This window comes from Lethenteron reissneri, chromosome 33 (assembly GCF_015708825.2).
Source record: "Lethenteron reissneri isolate LAM-NWPU_2019-01 chromosome 33, ASM1570882v1, whole genome shotgun sequence".
Taxonomy (NCBI): domain Eukaryota; kingdom Metazoa; phylum Chordata; class Hyperoartia; order Petromyzontiformes; family Petromyzontidae; genus Lethenteron; species Lethenteron reissneri.
Genome location: NC_083811.1, coordinates 3,213,870 through 3,241,016, shown reverse-complemented (window position 1 = coordinate 3,241,016; position 27,147 = coordinate 3,213,870). Strand labels below are relative to the sequence as shown.

At 46.0% G+C, this 27,147-nt stretch overlaps 1 protein-coding gene across 5 annotated transcripts in view; it reads left to right on the top strand.

Moving 5' to 3' along the window:
- Nucleotides 1-24,677, top strand: part of LOC133350204 (activating molecule in BECN1-regulated autophagy protein 1A-like) — a 99,363-nt gene extending 74,686 nt beyond the window's left edge. For 3 of the 5 annotated variants that reach the window (XM_061564304.1, XM_061564303.1, XM_061564302.1), the window contains 6 exons: nucleotides 928-1,082; nucleotides 7,240-7,379; nucleotides 10,094-10,198; nucleotides 11,875-12,038; nucleotides 19,685-19,993; nucleotides 22,887-24,677. In XM_061564304.1, the coding sequence (XP_061420288.1) occupies nucleotides 928-1,082; nucleotides 7,240-7,379; nucleotides 10,094-10,198; nucleotides 11,875-12,038; nucleotides 19,685-19,993; nucleotides 22,887-24,232 (2,219 nt within the window). In that variant the 3' untranslated portion in view covers nucleotides 24,233-24,677. The remainder of the gene's footprint in view (nucleotides 1-927; nucleotides 1,083-7,239; nucleotides 7,380-10,093; nucleotides 10,199-11,874; nucleotides 12,039-19,684; nucleotides 19,994-22,886) is intronic. The other 2 variants (XM_061564305.1, XM_061564306.1) reach the window with 2 other exon arrangements.
- The last annotated feature ends 2,470 nt before the right edge of the window (nucleotides 24,678-27,147 follow it).

Here is a 27,147-nt window from a genome sequence, read left to right as displayed (position 1 = left end):
TTCGGTAAAGTCACGTAGAAGGGAAATAATAAAAAAAGAAAAAGAAAACAATTAAATTCTCAGGACGTTTCGATTGCAACACAAGCAATCATCATCAGGTGTGAAAACCACAGCAAGAAGATTTTCACACCTGATGATGGTCGCTTGTGTTGCAATCGAAACGTCGTGAGAATGTTATTGTTTTATTTTTATTAATTTATTATTTCCCTTCTACGTGACTTTACCGAAAGAACCAAGATTATGTATATACATTCTTTCGTACATTTCTGGGATAAATGTTATAATGTTTAACCTTCTCCAGATGATATGGCATACCTTTTGCCCACTAGGAAAATAATTGCCATGACACTGTGCGAGACGGTAAAAATAAAAAAACAATACCATTGAAAAGTTAATGTGTAATTTATACATGATCATTATATCCTTTATGCGTGTTTATTTCCCATTGTTATTTTTAGGCATGCATCACCGTCATGAGTAGAAGTCGCTAGAATGGGTAAAACATGAATCATTATTTCTCCACGTGAGTGTTTGCGAAGGCTGGTTGTCTACCAACTGACAGCCAGGTGATTAAATTCTATTTCTTTTCCATTTTTACTCCTTGTAAACGTACGTTGCAATCCCCAGGGTCTTAGCCCCCGGTGTCGTCATTGTATCGCAGCCTCAGACTCTCCCGTTAATGGTTTTTGTCTGCGTATGCTACCGGGTTCTTATTTCCACTTGCGCGCACTCAAATCTTTTGGCAGCCTGTTGCAGATTTCAGTTTTTTTTTAAAGGTTTCCCCGTCATATCTCCTGACGGTTTTGTTTGCCCGGCGGAGCCTGATGAATGCGTAATATGTCCCGTCGTCCCATTGGGGAGCCCGGCGCGATCAAAATGTGTTGAGAATTATTTCTGTTTCTCCTACCCCCCGTGTTTGCCCGCCAGGCCCCAACGCCATATCCGTGAGCCTGTCCCCCATGGGGCGATACATAATGGTGGGACTCGCCTCGCGCAGGGTGCTCCTGCAGCCCTCCACCAAGCACATGGTCGCCCAAGTGTTCCGCCTGCAGCAGCCGCACGCTGGAGAAGTGTCCATGCGGGTAGGTGCCACGTGATATGCACGCGCACACACGCGCCCGTTTGTGTGTGTGTGTATGCCACCTTGGAATTGCACTCGGCCTCAAATGAGTACCTGGTGCGGTGTGTAAACATTGCCACTGGGAAGACAAAGGCGTCCAGGCGTGGTGCTGGCCACCCACCCCCTCATGGGCCGTGCCGGCCTTCATAGGTTATCGCTAACAGTACTTGCCCCAACAGTCTGTTAGAGGCTATACGGGGGATCTTTGTCTTGGAATTGCACTTTGACAGAAACAGTAATGCATACATTGGAGAGCGTTTGCAGATAAACGACAGCGTTTCGACTGTTGTGAAAATTACATGTATGTTGAACTTCTTTCGCACCATACTAATGGGTGCGTAAGAAGTGCAACATATGCTAACATACCCTGTGGAAGGTGCGGGGAAAGGACAACAAACTAAATGCATACATGGGCTTCGGCAGGACATGTCGCAAGGGGGGATCATCGCCAGAGGGTCGAGACTAACGACGGAGTGACAGCCAAAGGAGAGACGGCATCTGACCGTTGATATGGGAGTGATTAAAGCAATTGGTGTGCAGGTGCTAAGTGGAATATTACGTTGCAGGAACGCGAGATGGTGACTGCTTGGGTAGGCCTTCGTACAACAGTGGATTGATCATGGCTGATCATGTATGGTTGTGTGTGAATAGCCCAGTTGGTGCCTGCTTGTTTATGCAAGCTTTAGTGCCTGCACGCTGTTTGCACGCATCGATTGGAAAGTTTGCTTCATCGACACGTTTGCGTACAATTGTGGCGCACTGCCGGACACCCAATAAAAGCTCCGTCACACACGTGCACGCGCGTTCTCCAATGTGCAAGCAACGTGCACATAATGTGCACAAAATTCCTGCATTGCACCGTTATCGCTGGCAGCGCTTGCAAACCGGCACGTATACACTTAAGGGCAAGTCACAAAATTCATTTTTTTAATGTACCAAATGTTCTCGTCTGTGAATTCCTGGCGGCATTCATTTTAAAATTAAAGTGCATGTCCCTGAAGTTTTGGCACGACCATGACCCCATGATCTTTACACGAAAACGTAATTTTGATAACATTGGCCTTGCTGAAGCATGCTCTTTTCGCATTGTTTGAACAGCTTTTTGTAAAAACCGCCCGGCAAACGGTCCCAAATTGGCAGGTGTGCTCGCTCCGCGGAAATCTCACCCGCTTTAAGGGGCTTGGATGTGCTCAATGAAAGCCACCTGCATGGTATGGGAATGAGCAAAGAGCGAGGCTTCTTGGAGAATGCAGCGCGAGAGAAGGGTCTGCAGAGACGATGGCAATAAATAACAAAAAAATATTGATTGTGCATGCAGGCACGCGTCGTGTAAATGCCGTTGAAGAGGATGGCATTGTTTGGAGGAAAATGCGGCCGTTGCATTCAAAGAGGTGGCGAGAAAAATTGCATGGGCGACCCTCGGCGCCGATCACATTAGCGCCTTGCACTCGCTCGAAGCGTGATGCCTGCGCGGATAATATCTGCCCACTTGAGGAGTTGCACGTTTCCATTATTTGGACCGAACAAAGACCACCCTCTCCTCTCTTTCCATTTATGTATTTTAGCTCTGAATTTGGAGTCCATGTTGCTGTGTTGGTGGTGCTGTTTTGTTGGGAAGGTGGCTCCAGGGAGAAAGGAGGTTATAGTGGGAGAGAGGTGAGCAGCAGCGTGTTTGAGGCAGCCTGACTTGCCAGACTAACTAGCTCGCATGGGGGTGGGACGGGGGGGATAGCCCACTGGGTTCTATCGTTCATAGGTATTTCTTGAAGTTGCCGCTGGGAATATGTCCTCATTTTGCCTTCAAGTTGACAATAATGTTGGAGATGAGAACAATTCGGTTGGCTGTCCTTCTCTTCACTCAGCCATTTGCGCTGCTTAATTGGCAACTTTTTACTGTTGGCGTACGGAATGTGAAAATTGAACACGGAGAATTTTTTTCAGTGTTGTAACAGCTTGAGTGCCGAGTGGCATCTATTCCCAAATGTGCTCCACAGCCCGCAAACCTACTGTGACTCGCAATAGTGTAGCAGGAGGGCGAACACATAAAATGTGACAACAACACTCACAAGTGATGCACTACAAGAGATTTGTTAATATCACTTTACTACACTTGTCGACAACTATCGGGTGGGCGTTTGATATCTAACCATCTGGCCCAGACTACTTTCTGAAACATCTGCAGCACATGCTCACAATACCACACTTCATGCCTCTGTGGCTATTGCCACCTGACATGTGCTCACATATCCTTTGGAAAACACTGATTTGGCTATCACTGAACGTTGATGGAATAACATTAGCACCGCAAATTATTGTGCTCCTGCATTTAGTAGTAATTGCTGTCCTCAAATCTCCTGGGTGAGACTAGGCGCTCTTGAATGTAGTAATACTGCACCGTGAAAGACCTTCAAATGTTTCTATTCATCGCATGTTTATAAGTGGGTTGCTTTTCCCAAGCTATATCTCATGTCACGATGTTGGTGATGCTGCGTTGGCAGTGGTGCACACGTAATGAAAAGACTCAACACATTCATCAATAACGCAATTATTTACCTTTCAGGAAATTATATAAGAGATGAAGTTTCATGAAGAAGTGTAATAATGAAGTGTTATAAAATGTTCTATAGAGAGGGACAATTGGCCCAAATGTCACCTTTTATATATTTTCCTTTTAAGGCCAAAGGATGTGTTTATTTATTTGTATATTTAATATGGTTATTGCCATGTTAATGGCTTATGGCATGATGCATTTGCCAGGATCATCTTGCAAATTAAACAATTTCCACGTTAAAAATTAAGTTGTGATTAAAGCTAAGTGGCTGCCATAAAAATGTTTTTTAGTTGATACTTGAAATGTATTTGTGCAAAAATTCTCATCCACTTTGGGCAAAACATTTGATTACAAGCTTCTTTTTTGTTTCCGCTGCCTAATTGAATTGCTTATACTAGTAGGAACTTCCTGGTTACACCAGCCCACGGGATTATTGTGTCCGTCCTTCATGCAGGGAGGGGCTGGGTGGGGAGGGAGGGGCTGGGTGGGGAGGGGAGGGTGGGGAGGATTAGGAGGGGCTGGGTGGGGCTGGGTGGGGCTTTGTGGGAGGTGTGGGGCTGGGTGGGGAGGGGCTGGTCACCCCGTGGTGCCCTTATAAAACTCAACGTTTAACCTACTCATGCCGGCTTGTGCCCGCCCTCACAGTCGGCCATATTTGCGGAATACACCATGCCGCCGTTGACCCTGGCCATTGACCGAGCAACCCAACGTTCCTACCAGCTCCCTCCACAGGAATGTGTTCAAGAAATTATAATCCACTGTGTTTCATATGGAGAAATAAAGAGAACACAATTTCCAGTAAAAAAAAACCATTAAGACATGACAGGGCACTAGAGCAGCAAGGTCACACAGTGATAACACTCGTCCCTCAGAGCAAGCAGCACCTGGGTTTGATTTTCTAGTCAAGCGCCTTCTTGTGATGAGCTTGCACGTTCTCCCCCTGTTCTGCATGGGTTTTCCAGTTTCCTCCCATTGTAAAAAAAAAACAGTGTATAACTGGTATTGGCCAAAAATCCTGCTGCTGGAAAATTACCTGCAAACTACCTGAAAAATAGTTTTGAGACCTTTCCCGGATTGAACAAGCATAATAATAATACTTTTACATGGTTTACTTAAAATTTTGTAAAAACAATCATTCTTCGCTCTGGGCAAATATTTATTCTCAAGTGAGGCTGCTGGTAATATTTACACTCTTGTAAAAAAATTGTCCCACAACAGCCTATGCTTCAATAATACAAGGGCCGCTTCTTCTACACCAGTGGGAGGAGAATGTCATCTTCTGAGGCGCATGGCGCAGTGATCATTGTCTTCCGTGACCGATGAACACCAACGGGGGGTCTCCCTTTACTGTGATTAAAGCGTCTCATTTATTGAGATGCAGACCGGTTGGCCCCAAATTGTTGTCACAGTTCATAATGCATTTTTGGGTCGGGTGGTGCAAGCAAAAAAGTGTGGCCTAAACCCTCCACATGACGCAGCCAATTAAAGAAAGTTGTCACTTGGAACAAACCTGCTAATTTATTATCACTGTTGGTGTTGGGAGACCAGTCCGCACACATTTCACAAATTGTTGCCATTAGCGACATTGGTGTTGCTAGCAAAGCTATCGCCACTTGTGGCTGACACTGAGCGATAATACGACCCCATCTTCCTGTACTCGGAAGTGTTGACTGGAGCAGGCTCGGTGTTTGTAAGATGGATGTGCAGCGAACGGGCATTACGGCCTCGGCAGTTCAAGTGGCCCAGGGGTTCTGCTTACATCGGGGAGACGTTGGCCGTTCTTGTTTGGCACGGGACGAGGGCTTGTGCTCGCGCGTCGAAATTTTACCGCACGGCAGCAGGATGGTAGGCGCTAATGACGGTTGACTCTGGCGAACAATCTGACATTTGTCTCTTCGGTGTGGGCGAGAAGTGCTCCTCTTCATTTCTAATTATATTAAATGCCGTGACAGGCATGCAGGGCTCGGCCCACACCCCCGCCCCCCACCACAAATACCCCCAAACCACCCCCCCAACACCAGCCATCCAACACTTCCCTTTGGACATGCGCGCATCATGTAGGTTTTCTCTAGCGCTGGGAATAAAATGCCCATCTCGTGGTGGACCGCAGAGGCTGGCGGTCGTGTCTGCTGTGGACACATGCTGCTGTAATTATGCAATTTTGAGCTGATTTCCCAAAGGGATAATAGGCTAAGGGACTGCTCACTTCGCCTGCCCACATACGTTCAATAAGTCAACAGGTATCCAGGGAACATGGGGGGGAGTGTTACATATATAGACACGTATCATTTATGATCTGAATGCGGAGAACGTTCCTGTGGGAATTTCCAAGTGTGTCCTTGTGTGCTGTATCTGGAGATATGATATAGTGTGCATTTTAATGTCTATGGCCTTTTGCCACTACCTAGATCAAACAAAACTTCAGTGTTACAGGTATCCATAGCACACCCCATATTTTCATGCAGATTAGTTTTAAAATTGGGCTGCTTAAATGATGCTCTTTCTCTTCCATTGTGAAATGAACAAGAAATATTTGATCCGAGGAGTAATGGCTAAGGGTACAGGCAATGTAGCGTTCACCCAAAAACTGTACAGAGAGACGCCAAAATGAATGGGTGTCGCATCCTGCGACAGAGACTCGCGCGGAGAAGCGAAGCATTCAATATTTTAGAGACTGCAAAGTAACCGCCCCTGGCTACCATCCCTACCCCTGGCTGCACGCGGCACCATAATGCTTGGCTCACAGGAACAAGAACGATGCCTTTTAAGGCTGCATTTCCTGCGAGATTGCAGCTCACACTGCCCCCATTTTTAAAGCAACTTGGATAGCTCTTTCCCCGGCTGTGTCCCTTTGCAGAGGGAGCCTTTTCATCTCTGCAGAAATGGAAAAAGTAGCCAAGCAATCAACTTGCGAGGACACATTTGAACACATCCACCGACAAAAACGAGTCGACTGCGTGCATCTCAGGAGTGTTTAAAACGTTGCATGCATCGAAAGTGACGGGGAATAATAGTGAGGACAGTGGAAGATTGTATTTGTCGTGTGCAGAATTGCAGTGTGGGTTCAAAGCTGTGATGTCACGTGTGGATGCCTCTCTTTACTTGCGGTTCTAAATTTGGCACGTCATTCACAACTTGTCCCATTTCCTTGGTATGCAGTCATCATTGTTGACAATGATAACTTCACACGTAGTTTTTCGTATAATCGTTTTTCAGCATTGTTTTTATCTTCCACTCTTGTTTATTGTTAAAGTATTTTGATGAACCCTTGGTAAAATGTCTGTCATTTCCTGCTCATTTTCTTGACAAGGCGCAGAATAACAAAAACAATAAACATGTAATGGATCATAGAGTGTCCAGTTGTTTATCTCCATTATTGCGGGTTTTTAAATCATTAGTGTGAGACACTTGTGAATAGTGATTTAATTATCTCGCCTTTTCTGAGAATGGTGTGGCATCACACGTAAGATTTTGCATACCAAATGACGGTGGCTTGCACTTGCGATAGCACTTAAGTCGTTTTGTATCTGCCGCTATCATTAATCTTTGCCACCTCTCTGCTCTACAGCGGGTGTTCAACGTGGTGTACCCGATGCCGCCCGACCAGAGGCGTTACGTGAGCATCAACTCGGCACGCTGGCTTCCGGATGTGGGGCTGGGCCTGGCTTACGGCACCAACCGGGGAGACCTCATCATTTGCCGACCCATGTAAGCCTCTCCCCCACCGCCGCTTTCCGAACCCATAGCACCCCACCAACGCGATGCAGTCGTACGCCCACCCATCAACTCGCCCTGTTCACAGTGTGCTCCCTTGAATACTCCTCCTTCCACCAAACTCTCTCTCTCACTCCTCCTGTCCCTTGGGCTCATTTTCGATTGTCAACATGTGGAAAGAAAGTCGGTTTACCTGTACCAAATATGTCAGGGTTTATACCGAATCATTAAACCGTTTTTGGGGAAATATGTTGAACGTGGCCCCGCTTTTGTAATGCTATCTTCTGGCACAGCAGACGGCAGAGCAGCAGAATTTATTATTGTACTGTATGTGTATGCTCTCCACCTTTGCCAACCTGCACTGGACCGATGTAAAGTACAGTCTAATAAACCTAGTAACCCGCATGGCATCAGGAGGCAAGCGGGACATCGAGCTGTTCGTGTTCATAAGATGCATTGGTCTGCTACACTCCATTTTGATTGATTACCTTTGCACCAGTTAAGAGCCCATTGAGACAAGAAGTCTCTTCCAAGGGTGACCCAAGTAAAAAAAATGCACAAACAGCAACGTAGATACATCAAGCAGCAAAAATAGGTTCCTGAGTAGGCATGTAACTGTGCATTGATTTGTCAATGAAAATTGATTCTTATGCTCACAATACATGCATCAAATCATGCGTGTGAGAGTCGATGATTTTTGATCCGTCTATGTTGTATGTAATTGATTCTTGTGGTCCCTACAGCTAATAGAGGCACTATATTCTTCACCGCATTGCTTACAAAAGAGAATCAATTCTGGAATCAAATTGTGACCCTGGATCGTGAAAATGTTTCAAATGTTGGAAGGGGTGGATACGTAAGGTGAATTTCCTAAACAAAGTTAAAATATCTTCTCGGTTCTTTCGGTAAAGTCACGTAGAAGGGAAATAATAAAATAATAAAAATGAAATAAAATAATTCTCGCGACGTTTCTGTCTTTCCGACAGACCTGTTCTTCACCTGAGGACGGCTGCTTGCGTTGTGGCCGAAACGTCGTGAGAATTATTTTATTATGTTGTATTTTATTTTTATTATTTTATTATTTCCCTTCTACGTGACTTTACCGAAAGAACCAAGAAGATGAATCGCTGCAGTCACGAAAGCTTTAAATCGAAAGTTAAAATATATTCTTTGTCGTCTGCAGATACTCTGCCTGCAAGACCTGATTTGCGTTACGTGTGTCGTTATGGAGAACACACGAGCAGATTGTCGCACACTGCATATTAAACGCCTAGGATGCACAATTTTTACCATTCTCCAAGTAAAAGATGAATGCATGCTTTAGAAGAGTCGAATGGTTCACGCAGTATGCACTCTTCTAGATGGGTTTTTCTAAGTTTAGATTTTTCACAGATTGTCATTGTGAGCATGATTTTCTTGGGGGAAGATGTCAAAAAGTAAAGTTTCTCTGTTCAAGTGCCCTGTTCTCAACACCAGCGAGAATAACTTTCCATTCCACCCTGCGACAGAACGTGATTGTTTATTGCACAACAAACCATAGTTAAAATTCTCAAGAGATGAAAGTTTAACCACATTAGTGCAAAACCTAATTTTAACCTGATGGGTCTTTTTGAGCATTGGCAACTGTAGTCAAGGCCATAAACTATGTGCTCTTGACTCGTTTGCCTCAAGTCCATGCTCCAGACCATCACCCAAGACCTTTATCTTCTTCTCTACCTATGACAGTTTTGTTTTCTAATTTTTCTATATACTACATATGCTTCTTTGTTCGCCGTAATGAACACAGTCCACTGACTTGAGATAAGTTGCATTTGGACGCGAGAGAGATTAAATTGTATGAACTACGGACAACCATGTGGATCATCGGAATAATTTCAGCGAATAAATGCGGTCCCATTGGTTCCCCCACGCTCCATCCCACCAACATGTATAACAGGAGTTTCATGGTTTTTATAAAGGCAATAATGTTCATAGGTATGAAACAATACAGAGCAGCTAATTGCAGTGGGTAAAACGGTGAACAACAAATTTCACAGCGGTTTGGTGCGTGGCGGTGTGTTACCGGCAAAAAATTCTGTCGAGTGTTCCGATTGCCTCTAATGTGTGCATTTAGTTAGAAGGCTTGTAATTGGCAAAGTGAAATGTGCGTTCTTTGTTTGCGTTTTTGTTTAGCGTCCAGCACGAGCCTGACATACTTCAACTCCATTAGGGGCATGCGGTGGTTTGACCTCTGAACTTTGTATGGGGAGAATGCTTTTAGCTTTTGTTTGCAATCCAAAAAGGAAAAAAAGTAACCCTTATTCAATTAATTACCTGTTGCAGACATTTAAATAATTTTCTCTGTCATTTTTAAAGGAAAGTTCGGGCTACGCCGAAGGGTCATTTATTTGGTTGTAAGTGCTGCGCGGCACATGGTGATTTGTGTGGCTGTCTGCTGTGTGTTACGAGCTGCCTGTTGCGAGCTTAACATCAACGTAGTGTTTTATGTATGAAGGGTAACGTGCCGCATATGATTTACACTTCTCCTGGCCACACGTCATTATTTGTTTTGTCTTGTGGTTGTGCGTGGAGCGTGTGTGGCGTATCCCGTGTTGCACTGCAGGTTGTATATGATGCGAATCTGCACTTTGTGACTGTGCCGTGTGCTGTCGTTTGCAATTGTGCTTTGCCGGTTGCCCCTCCCGCCCGCCTCCCCCGCCCCACCCCAGCGGAGTGGACCCAAGCCTGACTAGCGATGTGGGCTGGGACAATCTTTACACGCTGTCAGAGGCCGTGGACTCGTTGCAGAGCCGTCGAGAGCCTGTGCGCCCTGGGTGAGCACCCATCACCGTCGTCGTTATGATCGCCGCGACATGTTACCATCCCGCTGGCTCTTTGGCACTGAACGCATCTCACGTCCGACATTACTCGCTCCTCAGCACAACGGCCGAGGATAACATGAACACCTCGATTTGCAAGATTGATGGCTTAAAAAAAACTCATTTTTTTGCATTCAGTCGGAGCTTTCTGGGAGCTTGTTATATCAAGTGGAATAAATAACATCACTTTGTGAGGTTTATTTGAAAATGAATAAGGGATGAAAACCGGCCTACAGAAGGTTATGGCAGCATAGAATATGTGCAGGCTGCAATAAAGAAATATGCTGGCCAAAATAACACTTAGCTTTATGGAGGCTATGTATCATGGACTGCCTGAAACAAGAAATCTAACATTAAAATCGTGATCATGTGTGCCATTATAGTGTACTCTAGTGACGTTACTACAATCACTTTTTTTATACTCAATGGTATTGACTTCACATTTCTCCTTTTGTGTGGCATTTGAAAAGCAACTGACAAAACATTACAACTGTCTCCATTTTGGTAATCCATCCGATGGCGTCAGGATTTTTTTGATGTGCAGCGTTCACAGTAATGTAAGACGTCATTGATCTAATCTTAAAGTCTTATTTTTGTGTGAACAAAGCTTCATAATGCCTGTATAGGACACCCGAGGACATACATCCAAAGTTAAATATCTAGTATATGAGTGAATTGGTTTTTGGTTGAGAGTTTAATCGCGAAACACATTTCGCGGAAACGAATACGAGCGCTGCTTTAAATCAAGATTGAGGGGTCGCGTGCGTGGAACGGGGGAGCTTCAGGAAAGCTCGATCAAATTAAGATTGAGATCTTGCACGTGCGTGTGCGTTACAGGTGACGTGCAGAGCTCGTTCAAATTGTATTGAGATCGTGTGTGCGCTTCTCAGGTGACTTAGAGAGCACACTAATTAAAAAGTGCCCTCTACTTGGCATGGCGTTGTTTTTCAATAATGAGGCCGTGCAGTGTGTAAGGGCTTAACCTATTAACTTAACATTTAGGTTTTTAGAAGCCAAGATTACGATTTCTAATGAAATTTTTGAGTTGGACCATGTAATTATCTTTTGTTCCTTGACGTCAGGACAACTATTTCAGAAGCCAGGGTCAGGTGATGTAGTTATTCTGCCTTCCTGGATCTTGTCCTGAAGATGGTTGAAGTAGTTCAAACAAAACGTCTTGTATCTAGTTGACTAATTTGGTTGTCAGAATATTTTTTGTTGGATGCTTTGGGGTGCGTGTGTTGAAACAATAATGTGTTGTTATGTTGAGTGGTGAAGGGTCTTAACGACTTAAATTTGGCCAGATCATTACGTGGCCTAACCAATAATCAAATTAATTATGGAGTTAATCTGTATTTGAACGGCGGACCATGGTGGATCGCGAGGCCTGGGAGTTTGAGAGACCATGGTCCAGATATTTGGTGTGAACTGCGCCGATTAAGAAGCGCTCTCTACATCACATGCAGCTTTTTTTAAATACTGACACGTCGATTTTCACACATCGGCATGTAACGTTTATCCATTTCCTATAAGCTTCAACGAGTCTCGGTGAGCCATTGAGCGAGCCGTCGCATAGCGGTTGCCACGTCTGATTCGGTGCCGTGTGTATGTTGTGTGTGTGTGCGCCACAGGTCTGCGCCGAGGTCGGATGCGTTCAGGCCCGACCGCGAGTTGGCGCTCATGAGCGCCATCGGGCTGCAGCCACGCGGACCAGGCTCTTGGTCCGTGACCACTCAAGGAACGCAGACGCAGCGCCACTTCCTCAGCGCCAGCACACAGACCGACGCCGAGCACGGTACGCGAGGCAGGCACGCATGTGCGTGTGTGCCGACGAGATACAACGCCTCTCGGCACTTGCAGAGTTGTCCATTAATCGGCGCCGTTGTATATTTTTACCGAGACTCCCAATATCACGAACCATGGCGGACGGTACAGTCAGATGTAGGGCAAAGCGACGTTAGGAATTACTTTGTGGACATAAGGAAATAGGACTTCTTCTTGAAGAGATGGAGCCAAAAATCGGCTCGTGTGCAGGTGCTCGATGGGATTGTTACATGGCAGGATGGTGAGAGATGCCGACGGCTTGTGGAGACCTTCATCCAGCAGTGGATTCATCCTAGATGATGATGATGACCAGGACCTTAACTTAATAGGGCGAAGCTGCTTGGCATCTTCATTTAGGTTTGATTTGAGAAAACATCGTAAGCATAATTAAAGTACTTTATGCAGATTGCTTGTTTTCTGTTTTGGTTGCTGGTTAATTTTTTTATGAAAACGTGGCACGCTTAAAACACTTGCCATCAACTAGGCTTGTAACGATTCTTGTCACCCACACAATTCTATGAATTGCTACGATTTGGAGTCGTGATTCTATTAGAATATTTTTTGTCCTAGTGTGTTTAACATGGTGGCCTCTGGTGGCTGCAGTAGTCACATGATTGTATTGTAAAGCATATGCTTGGATAATTATTCTGAAAGCGTAATATTTGATGGGTAATATTGTGAGCATAACAATGGATATTGGCGAATCCATGCATCGATGCATTGTTTGACCCTTCATGTCAACCCTACCGTATATTGTGCGACATGTCTCGAAGCACTTCATATCACATCTTCTCTCAAACATTTGAAAGGGCACCCTCCAAGTTGCAGCTGTCCTTGTAGGCACGCGGTGACTCGGCGCTTGGCCTCCAAACGGGCATTTGTCTGCCAGTAGCAGGCAATGATTGCTATGTGTGATCTCAATTGAGTATTTTGTGGATGATTGTTTTAATTTGGCAAGTAATATCGTGCAATGTGCACTTTCACACAATTAATTGTGCCACTATTGGTCAATTGTCTCAGCAGCCCTTCATGCAAGAGACTAAAACTTCATTTATATGCACAGCAGAAGCATCTATAATTATAATAGGGTTAGAATATCATGGTAATAAAATAATTAGATCTGACTTACCTGCGAAAGTCGCATATACTAATGAAAATACAATTATGATAACCGGGCAGAATATAATTCTTGGGTGATTAAACATGTTCCACTTGAATTATTTGAAAATCATTATACGAAGTACATAGGGTATTTCACACTCATTTGTATTGCTGGCTACATGCAGGGTAAACAAAACCAATTAACAAAATGACATTGTGGAACACAAATTGGTAAATTACAAGAGCGCAGCTCCTGAATTATTCTGTGAATTTGACACGGTGAACTGAGCAGACGCAAGTACACGTGCACTGCGTATGGTATAGAACGCCACTTTGCTGATAGTTGTGATGAAATACCCTAGTTCCTCTCTTTCAAGTTAGCCCCTTTTAGTTAGATCTGTCAAAAAAATTATCTTAGAAATGATGTGATGGAAAAACAAACCGTCACTGGCACAACACCCTAGCCGTTGTGATGAAAGTACGGGAAATTAGCACTCCTTCAATTAAAAATCAACGCACTTTCTTTAAATTTACGTTGAAAATAAATGAGCCTGTTTTCAGAAACTGAAAATGAAAGGAGTTGGGGTCCAGCCCTTTCAAATGTCTGCGGCTTGCGTTATTATTGCGTACTGATTAAAATGCGGTAATGAGCCGAGTCGACTTCACTTGTACTCCCCCCCCCCCCCCCCCCCGTGTCATCAGTGCATTATTGTTATGAGGGTGACCACCGTCAATTTTAATTGCATGCTTCTTTCACTTAGCTCGCTTTTGTGAGTCTGTACGACCAAGCTTTGTTGATCATGCTGTTTATTTGCGCATCCGCTGAGCATTATTTGCAAAACGATTAATATTTGGAATTGTGCGAAAACATCACCGTGCAAAGTTTCAGAATTCGCCAACTTTGACAGGCCCCCCCCCCCCCCCCCCCCCCCCCCGTGCGTGCGTTTTAATGCCGTGTACCCGTACGAACAAATGCGGGGGGGGGGGGGGGGTTGTTTTTATTGTTTATTTCCTTGTTTACGTGTGGACGAGCGTTAGTGCAGCTAAACGAAACCCCAGCCGTGTGTTGGTGAATGACGGGTTCAATTTATATGCGTTGCTGTGCTGCGGGGAACGGGGCAGCGGGTTTGGGGTTGTGGGTAGTGCGCTGGAGACTGTAAGTGATGTTAATGGAGAGGGATCCCACTAGATTTTTTTCCCCCTAATCCTGCTGAGATTGGCTTGCCCTTTGCTCCTTTCCCATAATCTCTTTCTCTCCCCATCTCTCGCCCCTCTCCCTTTGATTTTGCAGCTTTAGCAGGGGGCCTCTGAGCGCCTGGTGCCACATCTTACCGTCCATTTGCGTGGCAGTCATTGAATAATTATTAGCATAGATATTTTATTTACATTTTCCCCTGGGTTTTATGGGCTTATTATTCACGTGATTATCATCGCCTTCCATTATGTGGCAGTGTCTGCTTTTCCTTTTTACCCTTCACTCTAAGGCACACACATTGCCCCATTCTAATTGGCTGCCGGGAAGCAAAGAACCACTGCAGTTTGTTAAGTTTCCTTGGAAACAACGCACGCCCCCCCCCTTCACCCCTCGCAGCCGGCGTCTTAGAATCATGGGACCATGCGCCGTTAAGAAGAAATAACAAGCATTGAGACGAGCCGTGCACAGGTCATGCATTACCGCAAATTGGGTTGGGAAAGAAAATATAAAGAGTGCATCGAACATTGGCCTCGCAACTGCATTGTTGGCATTCTTCCAGGATGAAAACACAGCTGTGTGCGTCGTCTCGGCATGTTGGGATGCTCAAACATCCTCGGACTCTGCTGCGGTGTTGATTCCAGTGACCTGTATTGATTTTTTACTGGCGCGTGTTTCGTGAGCACGGCCGCAGCAGGTGCGGGCACAGCGATAGCCCCAACCACATTCAATCGTTTTTGGTTGCCCGGTGGATTTAACTCAGGGCTTAGTATAGGATGAGTGTGTACTTTTGCGTTACATCTTGGGGCGAGCGGTGGTGTAGTGGTTACGGTAGTATAGTGGTTACGGCATGGTGCTATGAACCCAGCGGTTTGAATTCAATTGCCGCTCATGGACAACATTTGCGAATATTTGAACTTCTGCGCCCTCCTCTAGGTCGACTCGGCCTTGAACGAGTATCTGGTAGTGTGCTTTTACATCAGCACTGGGGACACAAAGGCAACGGTCATTGTGCTGAAGCCACCACCAACTCATGCTCCGTTCTGCCCCTTTATAGGTGCTCGCTAACGGTATTTCCTCCTAACAGCCTTTTTTTAGGCTATATAGGGCATGCTGACAGTTTGTATCTTGTTTCATATTGCAGTGCATTCAATGTGTTGCATTAAGGCTGCTTGCTATGGCTTTCCTAGTGTGAGGCGCAACTGTTGAATTCTCAGCCTTATTGCCTTATAAGGAGTCGGCATCTCACAGCAGTGCTATTGTCAGGCTGATATTACGTGTGAATTATTAATTAACGATCACGCAAGGTGATCATCCATGCATCAGCGGGGAGGTGTTTTATTCGTCACGTTGAATACAGATGCATACACACGACGTTCAGTTCCTAGATAGTTTTACAAGGTACATTGTGTACCTTCATTAACGCGTGTTGGTTTAGAAGGGAATATTTAAATAATATACCCCTTGAAAGGCGCCACCATCCATTCATCATACCACGACTGCGTGTCTGAGCTGCGGATGAAATGGAGTGCCCTAAATATGCCACGTTCTGGCTGAGCTTTGGCATTTGAGAAAAAAATACTTAAAGCGTTGTCATTTGTGATGGACAGTCAAATAGCTTGCATAACATGGCATGGCGTTTAGTTCACGGCTGCTTTTGGGTGAGGTCGTTCAATGGGCGCTCTCCCATGAGTCATTATTTTACTGCAATGGATGCACGTACGGCGCGAACACATTTAGACGTTGTTCCCGCATTGAGTTGAGCCTGGTTGCACCGAGTCTGTGGTAATGCCACTTTTCTTCTCCTCCAGCGCTCGCCGTATTCTTCAGGTATCGGTAATAATGTGAACGATAATAATACATGAACAAAAATAAACAACCAGATTTCCATGTGTGCAGCAACTTTCATGTTCTCAGGTCAGTCACCCTTAGCTGTATGAATAATTATCACGTTACTTTTAGTTCATCACGTTGTTTTTCGTTTAGATTTAGTTTGGCTTATTCCAACTTGGAGCATTGATTTTTTTTTATTGAAATGCAGCAAACTGTTTACAGAGCCTATACAGTGATACCTCGGTTCACGAACTTAATTCGTGAACTGACTCTGGTCGTGAACCGAATTGGTCGTGAACCGAGGCACATTTTCCCATAGGGTTCAATGTAAATCCGGTTAATCCGTTCTGACCTTTTTTTTTGGTTTTTGAAGCACAAAAATATGAAACAAATGACAATACACATTACTGTAGTACTGTACAGTATAGTAATGTATAAAGAGAGAACACTAACCTTGCTTGAGATGACTTCTGGCATGGAGGTAGGCAGGTGGTAGGCAGGTGGAAGGCGGGTGGGAGACAGTAAGCACTCAAATGGGTGAACTGTACAATACAGTAAGTACAGTATTGTACAGTACAGTAGTACAGTACTGTATGTGCTAAAAAGCACACCAAAAATCAAAAAATCACTGAAAGTGTCTTCACAGTACTCGCAGTACTTCTTTCTGTGTCTCTGCTTCTCTCCACGATCTTCCTACAGGAAGTCACGACGATGTGACAGCCTGGAAATAGCATTAAAATGGCCGCGGCTCCTGTTCGTGAACCGAAGCGGAGTTCGTGAACCGGAGCATATTTTTATGAAATTTTCTGTTCGTGAACCGAGTTGTTCGTGAACCGAAGCGTTCGTGAACCGAGGTATCACTGTATATAAAAGTTGTGTCCTTGTGTGGGCACTTAGGCCTGCTGATGGGACTTTCCATGAATAGTTCTGTGACGTCATCTTCCGGGACCATTCGGACACGGTGAACCAACCACTGCTCGCTGATTTCCATTTAGAAACGTTTTTGTCTCCGGCGTGATGCTCGCACAGCAATTGGAATACGTTACTATATTCCCTGGAAGGGAAGAGAAAAAGAGTAACATTAAAACATTAGAGAATGATGAAGCTCTGTTTTACACGGTAAACAAATAGAGTGAAATGTTATTAGTATTCCCCCTGTCAGCTCAGAGCCAGAATGTTTCTAAATGCTTGGCGGAGGGTAATTGAAGACTGTGCTTGCTATGTAGATCCAGGAACTTGTCCAGATGGTGGTGGGGGGAGGCCTTGGAGTGCTCGTGGCTCACACTCGGTGCCACCCCCCCACGCACTTCCCTTACCCACTCACAAGTTGCCTGCTTCCACCGTTTGGTAATTCTGGGATTCACCAGTGGCTTGCGGGGAATGTATATGTGTTGAACTTCTTTCGCACCGTACGTAGCCGACCGTGCTGATCGGAATGGTGGCACGTTGCTGTCTGTTGCCGGCAGTTTGAACGTTGAAGGGGTTTTGGCCCCGTTTGTACTCGTGTTTAATCCAGCCGAGGTAAAATGCATCTGATATGAACACCGCAATAGATTCCCTGATTGTCTGTAATTAAGTTTTATAAACAGTTATGCACCTCCCAAGAGGCCGGTGGTGGTGGCAGAGAAATGGCAGACAGGAATTTAATCAGTTTGGGCACTTTGTATATTTATTTTATTATAACATTGTGCGCACTGTGTGACACTGAACTTAAATGCATTGGGTGATGGCTGACAGGGTGTCGCCCACTATCCGGTGTATTTGAATTCATATGCAATGTGAAATGGTGATAGAATTAACAAGACTCATGTTAGAGCCTGTAATTGCTTATAACAGACACCAACGTGATGCATTGCTAAGTACCATTCCCCTGTACCAGAGCCAAATCAAATACTGCTTGCAATATGTTCTATTTATTATTCAAACTCGGCTATACACCTCTCGTACCAAAGCTCATATTTCATTTCCCGAAGGCACTTGCATCATTTTCACAACTTTGGCAGATTATAAATCCTTTGTGGCCTCTAATTATCAAGAATCCCATTATATTTTTAACACTGTTAAGTGATAATGTGGAGCGTCGTTACTGTGGAGCACTGTGAGCATGTGGCATTTCACGTGGCTAAATGGCGCATGTGGGTTACATGATATAAGATCAGGGAATTGATTGTGTCACTTCAGACTTAGGGGGCCCAGAAATAACTTGCAGCTCTTTTGTCGCCAGATTCAAACGTTTGCAGGACTTGGTTTGAGAAATATTTAATTTGGCAATTCCATTGGGTAATGATTTTTTTTTGTTCCATTGGCATTTTTTGTGCCATTTTACACGCGTAAGTTGTGTTTGGAAGTTCTTGGTTGATAAAGGGTTGCTCTATCAACATGCGGTAAATATCGCGGGTCGTACATTTGGAAGCGACAGCGGTAGACGGAGGTTCTGCAGGTGAGGATCGTTGTGCGGGGTCTTCTGAGGTCCGCAGGCAATTAGTCGGCACGCGCTGTTTTGAGTGTGCGTCGCCTTTTGAAATTCAGATGTAGAGGCAAGCGTGACGGTCCGTGAGAGTGCTCGGCTTGTCACCCCGACACGTTACCTGTTCATGCATGAATTAAAAGGAACAACCCCGGAAAATAGCCTCCAGCAAATTGTTTGAGGAACAATTTTGGTGGATGCGTGCTTCTGTGACCAGGAGCAATTATGGCTTTCAGGTCTCTGCCTTGAGAGGACAATTTTTTTTATTGTGCTGTCACGTAGTATAATTTCACCCCGTTGTATACGACTGCAGTCGTGCGCCTGATGGTGAACATGATGCGTGGTTTTTGTCTCCGGTAGCACGATGTGTGCTTACCTAGTTCATTAGGCGGCTGTCACAAGTGGGTTCCGCTGTCAGCTTAAAATAGTATCTGCAGGTAAAAGTGACGAAGCTCGCGCTCATTATAAGCCAAGGACATGCTTGTTGTGTTTACAACGTTACCTATCACCTCCTGAGCTGCGACACTTGGGCTTTGTTGGGAGCCCTACGCATGCTTAAATAATCAGGGGATGTATTTTATGTCCCGTGTAATCAAGCCTCAAAGCAGAAATAAAATAGCTGTCTGATTGTTTGAGTCACCTGTGATATCTAGGCTGAGCAATATAAAGATCTACCATTATTCATGGGAGTCTGACATGCTGGGACATTGCTCTTTTGATCGTTGTTTTATGCTCGCGAAGAGCCGTGGCACTTTATTTGATGTCTGCTTCACGCTTAATAATGCTCACATCCATTTATATTGTCCACGAAGACGTAGTTTGAATCCCTCTATACTCGCCTTTGTTCCTGTATGTCAGAAAAATGCTTGCTAATTACACACGTTGGTACTATTTGCAGAGAACCTGGCCAGCGTTTGAATGCTACCTTTGCGATTTCACGCGCAATCACACTTATGTAAAACTCACACGAGCACTGTTTCCGTTGTGCTGCGCGTGTCTCTCGTGTGTGTTTTCGACCGCGAAGCCGACGACGGAGAGAGGCCGGGCCCCAGCGGAGTGCGGGCCACGCGTCCCAGCGTGACGCCGGCCGAGAGCGCACACGCAGAACACGAGCGGCGGGCGGACAACGCTCCAACCGACGGCGGCCCGGACGACGTCGGCGGTGCCCTGGCACCGTCGGCGCTTTTACCCCTGCCGAGGAGGGCGACCTCTCCACCCCGGCAGGACGAACCCGTGCAGGACGTCATCGACAGCTACGGCACGCTGTACCGGCAGGAGCGCGCCACGGGCAGCGATTCCCCACCGCCGCAGCCTCCCGCTGCAAGTGATGCAGGTCTGTAACGCCGCTGGCAGGTAGAATGTCGTGGGTTTACTCTGCAACACACCGGCGTGCTGAAGTCGTTAACTAATTGGCACGTTTTGTTTGCGTGCCAAACCTGACGAATTGGCTGTGTCTGCCGGTGGCGGGTTTAACGACACATTTATGCTCACGCGATCTCAAAAAAACCCTTAATTTGGGATAATATTGGTCGCTAAAGCCGACGTGTTAAACAGCTATAACTGTGCTCCCCCCACTGAACAATGCCTCCTTGACGACTTTTAAAATCGTTTGTGCCCAGACTACTTGAAACTTTCACTTGGGGTCATTTGCCAGATACCCAGTTGTAATGTGCAGATCTAATGAAGCCACTGTGCCCAATGTGTTAACTTCGAAGGCAATTACTGTGCGTTCATAATTTCACCACTGTTCTGAACTGCCGACTGGCGTATCGCTCCTTTCAACCACGTAACCATCATTGAAATAGTTTTTCCTCTAGGTACTTTCATGAGCCCCCTGCGCCCCCCCCCCCTTCTCATGGCATGGGACCCCTTGACCTTTTGGCCATCGTGTGATACCTGTGGAACCCAGGAGTGGAAACTGTTCCTTTTTGTATAATGAAGCACCACGTTCACTGCCACCTTAATTGGCAGCTCTTGTTTGCCCAACAGTTCTGCTCCGTCGCTGAACCATGGTTCGGCCTTTCCAAGTGCGTCTTTTGTGACACCTATAGTGCACCGTTGGAATGTGGCACTAAACATTGATTTGTGAAGTGATTTGATGCTTAGCCTGAGGAAGACCACGCTATTATCAATGAAATTGCCATGTTTTACCATTGTTCAAATATACTTTAGATAGCGCCATGGAGAATTTAGAAAAACTATATTGAATTCCTTTAACAATTGAACATTAGCAATGCTTGTTGACCACAGTGTACTTGTTTGCAATTAAAGCTTTCAATTCTACTTGTGTGCCATACAATGTCTTTTTGTTAGCCTAATATTTTGACAATTCTATCAGCGTACTTATTAATATCACCGTCTTAGTGTATCAAAAGGGTCTAGATGTGCTCTCAATGAAAACGTGGTTTAGCATGTTGATCGAGAAAAAAAACCCCATCTATTTTATGTTTTGCTCTTAGTTATCAGTGAAATACAAACAAAACTAAATCCCTGTCTTCTCGAGTGTATTTTTAGCCACAACGTGAGTGTTTCCAGTAAGTGTTTTTCAAAATGCTCCCGATAACGATTAGACCGTTTCTTTGGTTTTGCGAGACGTTTTGCTTTTGTGCTGCTCAAAAGGAAATCAATGTCCTTGCCATCAATATTAATAACGGTTTAAGCAGCCTCCATGAATCACCACCACTGGAGCCTCTTCTTGCATTCATGCAGGCGCGTACTGCAAGGCATCCTGTGTGGGTTTCCATGACAGCGTATTATTCGTACCCCATGAATTTTAATACACAATACGAATTTATTGTTATTTAAAGGCGTTTTAAAGTAAACTCACTTTAATGCCCTGCTGTCACCGAGGTACAATAATGGGGATTTACGGCTCGCTGACACGCGTTGAGCATCCGCTCGTGTCTTCACGCAAGCGCAGCGTCGTGCACGCGGCAAGCCGAGTGAAACCCGGTTGTGTGTTTTTAGACCTTGCTCATAGAATGCGCCTCTTAATTAAGTTGGACTTCATGACCTCAGAGCCACCTCTAATCCCAGCTTACTTAACTGCACAAGAAACTCGGCCTGCCGCGGGAGAGGAAATCTTGTTCACGCGTAAAACAAAAATCTTCATAGCAGTCCTTGTGTGGCTTGGGTTGTAGAAGTGCTTTTTCCTGCTGTGTTGTGTTCCATTAACTGCGCAGATTTTAACAAAAGCAACGGCGCCTGGGTGTAGCCAACAGCAGCTTGACAATTTGGGTCAGCCGGTCAGCTTCGCAAAAGTTTAGGGCACATGAGAGGTGTGACTTTTCATTACCCACTTCGCAAGAGCTGTGTCGCTCCATAGCTCCCCCATTGCGCCCCCCCCCCCCCCAATTCCCCGCTTCCCATCAGACTCCAGTGCTTGTGCCAGCGTGCTAGCCCAGAGCGCTGACATTGTGTATTGATGTGTCTGCTCTTTGTGGTACTTATTAAAAGGGAACCCGACACAGTTACAATACAGTCAAGTTTGAATGAACATGCTTTTAAATTGCGGTCCGTGTACTTGTGTGACGAAACGAGTCCTTTTTTTATGAGAAGCCCGCGGATATGGAAGTAAGTAATGTTTTCTGAAATATTGTGGAGCGTTTTTTTTGTCGTAGTTTTAGCGGCATTTTTATTTCCGCTCGAGATACGTTGCTGAAATTTGATAAATAAAACTGAAAGTGACACGGACAATGTTATTTGTTTCTCTATCTAGAGATGAAGTGGTGAATGCATATTGTCTTGTTTAATTAAATACGGCGAACAGAATGCAGTGGTTTCTTGCTTGGCTGTGAGTGCGGAGCTTACAAAAGGTTAGTGCTATTTCGGGAAAAGCCACAGTGTCCCATTAAAAAGGGTCACTGCGTGCAGCTTAGCACCCTGGCCATCACGCAGCACAGGGGCACTCTGCGTGCTCGTCTCTAGCAAGCCGCTGTCGACCATTGCTTCGGCTCGTATCAAATGACACCTGCAATGCGCCATACCCACCTTTCTCAACTGCGTTCGTGCTTTTAATGATGCCGAGCAGCAGTCTCGAATGATACCGCACACTGCCTGGTGGTGCACGTAGAAAAATAGTGGAAATCAAGCCGGAAACCCATTAAGCCATTAATTAATTGAATTATGAAAGTAATGATTCAGCTGAGAGCTCATTATGGACCAAACATTTTACACATTTGTGGATGCTGCTTTACAATATTTTTTTCTCTCCCGTTTATTTTTAGGTTCGAGCACCGAGGGCATCCTGCGTGCAGCTGGGCAAGCGCTGGTCCCCGCTGGCCTCTCGGATTCCGTGTCGCAGACCGACTCCGATCACGGGACGATTGCGCCCCCCTCCGTGGCCGTCGGCTCCGGTCCCCCGTCGGACGCCGGCCTTGGTGCCGGCCGAGAGGACGCCACTGCGATATGCCACAGACTGACGGTGGGCGGCATGACGGCTGTGGTGACACGTGGCCGGGTCACCACCATGGCTTCCATGGGTGGCTTCGGTAACGAGATCGTGGTGAGCCACGTCATTAACGCGAGCTCCCAGACGAGCACGGGCGCCGACGGGGAGACGGTGGGCCACGTCGCTGCGGTGCCGACCCCGCACGCCACAGACTTGCGTTCCGCCCTCGCTGCCGTTGCTGCCGCCGCACGGACCGACTCCGGTTCGTCCGTCGCGGCCGTTTTTGACGCGGATCCCCCAAGCAGTTTGTTAGCCGCGCTTCCAGCCAGCGCCGCCGGCGTGATTGAGACTCGTACTGATGCTGTAAGGGAAGCGGAAGCCTTTCACTCGATCGCTTTGCCCCAAAATGACACGGGGCTTCATTTTCCCATCACTGTGACAGAGACGGACAACTTGAGCCTGGCCGCCCTCGCTGCACAGTCCAGCAGCCAGCAGTCCGACGGTGCCTCGGTCGAAGCCCGGCTCATTCTTTCGTTGCGAGCAGACGAGGAGCCGTCCAGAGCGGAGAGCGTCGGCTCGGGAAGCCTGTACGATGCCCTCGCGTTGGGGATGGAGATGGGAAACCCTCCCAGCTCCCCCCCACCCTACCTCATCGCATCTTCCGAAGACGGATCGCCACAGGTGATCGGCCAGTCCACAAGCGACGACGACGATGACGACGACGACGAAGAAGAAAGGGAAGAGGCTGCGGCCAGCTCGTCCGTCGCTGTGGGCACGGACTCGGGCGAGAGATCCGGCTCGTTGCAGAGCAACAGGGTGCTGCTGGCGCTGACGCCGCAACCACCACCGGCCGCAGCTGCGACGTCCGAAGCCGGTTTCCGTGAGCGACTTCCGCCGGATCTGCAGACCAACTTCTCTCTCTCGGACGAGTGGCTGGGGTTCAGCGACGCGGACACGGCCGGCTCAGAGGCTGGCGGCGGCCAGGCGTCGCTCAGGGAGAGCCTGGGCTTCGTGCTCTCCTCGCTCGAACAGGAGTCTCCGGCCATAAACGTGGTGGACGCTGCGGGCACGGAGAGCGGCGATGACGACAACGACGATGACGACGACGACGACGATGGGCACGCGGATGATATAGACGGACACATCGAGGACATGTACTTCAGTCAGTATTCGGAATGGTGAGGCCTGAAAAGCCAGCTTCTCTTCCGGCAGGAATGCGAGGCTAACCAACGGCGCACCGCCCACCCAGACGTGCACAAGTAAAAATGGTGAAGCGATGTGATGTTGAGGTTGAATAAATGAATGTGGCGTCAAAGCGGAATTTTTTGATTCCGGCAATAGTTTCGAAAAATTGCGGGTTAAAGGGCATTCTGAAAACAAGTACATTTAAGGTCTCATTTCAAACAGAAACGCCGCTATGGACCTGTCTGACTGATAGTTTGTTGTGCCTCTCGCCTTGGCATATCCTAAGGCTGGTAGGGATGATTTCCTTACACAATACAACCAACACTGGTTTTGTTTTACTGACAATTTTTATTGTTTTTAGTTTGTGCTTTCACTGTGTTTCATTAGCAAACAGTATTGTATTGTCCATATTACGATACAGTGCAGATATAATTTAACGATGCGCAAAGTCTCTTCCATTTATTGACCGAAGCGAGGGCAGCAGCAAGTTCTGTGAATGTTACGTTTGCACTTCACTGCCACCTTGCCGCTCGATGCACCCGCGATGTACAAAGAGCCTTCGTCTTTAGCTGTTAATATTTAAAGGGGGTGAGAGGGAGGCATTTAATATTGCCCGTGTCAGCCACCGAACAGGTACATGCGCGAGCGCAGTGGCGCGAACGGTCAAATGCGTGTTTGTAATTTTGGAGCGCTCCCAGGCCCCCCCCGCTCTGCTCCACTGCATCGACTGTTTCATATCTGCAAGTGTGTATTTTGTTCTTTTCCACTAACCCATCAAAGTACAAACGTGGGTCGATTCAAGCCGGAGGAGATTCTTTTTACGGGTTGAGTGGCAACGTTCTCTCGTTGTGTTCATCAGAAAGGGTGGATCGTCGCTCTTGTGTTTGAGTCCATGATAGGGTTGAGCGAGGCCTTCATCCCAGCAGTGGGTAAATTATGGCCGATGCTGAATTTGCAACGTGGAAAAGTGCGCCACGTTTACAAATTTTTCAAATTGTTTTTGAAAGTTAATTTTATTACCGCCTACATACAACAAATAATGTTTCTTGCACATGATACTTTCTGTAAGCATTACTCGTGGAAATTAATCGTTGTATACGTTTGGTTATCAAGTAAAGCGAGCTGGATGTTTGACCCCGGTTTCAGATGTAAACAAAACTCGAATGGCACTTGTTTACAGTACTTTGTGGTTACAGCATTATGTTACAGTAGATTTGTGGTGGCTTGTGCGGTTTCACAAATGCAACGAATAAAACGCCGTTAAACTCAAAAGTTTTGTTCACGTTAACTTCCGTGACCGGCATGCGAATGCATGACCCTATAGCTGGGTGTCGGGAGTTGACGGGGGTGCTGTGTCTGTGTCTTCACTCCCACGATCCACAAAAGCAATACATTTGAGGCTTTGTGAAACTTGATAAAATCGGGGCCCGTCAGTTATCTTATACTTGGCATCTTCCTGTTTTTATCACAGGTTAAAAACCACTGCTGACCGATGCTCGGCTTTGAATATTGTTGGCTGCATGTATAAGAGCATGGCCATATGCGGCGAGTGTGGTGGTTCAGCATGAACCACTACCCCACAAAATAATTGGTGAACCTCTTATCGATTACAAAGCATACAAATTCTTCAATTCTTTAATCTAATCTTGATCCAGACACATGACAATTCATTGGATCTCTCGGGAGAGAGTGAGTGAATTATTGCAGGCCTTATCTTGGCTAAAGCAAGCTGTGGCTTTGGGACGTTACCTGTGAAAAATAAGCCAAAGCCTCTACATGACAGCATGATCACCTCAGACCAGTGGTTTCGACACATGGCAAGTTTACCATCAAATCGGTAGAGCTATCAGAACCCAGACGCCTGTAGTAAAGGTGAAGTTGGTTGGAATACCTTGGTTAAAATTGTAAAAAAAGAATGAATTCGCTCAAAATTAATAATATTAATGCACTTACCATGTGATACGTGAGGATTATACAAATTAAGAGAGACTTCTAACTGAAAGTTAACACGAGGCTTAAGTGTCTTACTCAAATGTTTTAAAGTGTGAATAACATCTTCCGATTGCCGCTTTGTTCATGGCAACGTTTTGACTGCGGCGGTCTTCACGATGAATGTTGGAAGCGTTTTTTTTTATCGGACCGTCATGCAAATCTGTGATGGTCGTGACAGGTTCACTCACGGAATGAGTTGATTTGCACGCGATGCTTATTGACGCGAAAGGTTGTACATTGAGTCTTGCATTTATCGTGTGCAGACTTCTTTATGAAACACCGGACCCTCAAGACTGTGGCACGTTCCACCGAAAGCACTTATGGCCTTTTGCTCACCGTTCTTTTTATATGTGCATTTCTACTGGACTTTAAAACGGAGAGGATACATTTCACATTTTGTGCGCGCGTAAAAAAACAATATTCCACCGTGAAATGCAAAGGCTAATAACAGTGAAAGCGAGGGCAGTTCACTTGCAAACTTGCGTCACGATCTATGTGATGGTATCAAAGCAACGCTTCCTGTCTTTAAATCGGGCTGAAACAAATTGAAAAGCCGTTAAGTTCCACAAAATTGCAAAGTTACAATTATTCCTACGTCTATGTAATGTTTTTGCAATTGCTGTCATCTAAGATGAGCAACGACATTCAGCCAAGAAAGAATGACATTTCTCTTGTGCCTCACACAGGCCTACTTGTGCCATCGGGAGTGGACCAGACGGTCGTCTGTTTGAGGCACACAGAGGTTCAGGCGAAGGAGACGTAGGTGCATCATCATCATCACCAGCCATGTTCGATCCACTGCCGCATGAAAGCCACCCCAAGCCACCACTATCTCGTACAATCCAGCGATATTAGTCGTCTATTCTAGATTTGAAGCTTTCGTGACTGCAAGGATTCATGCTCTTAGTTTTTTCGGTAAA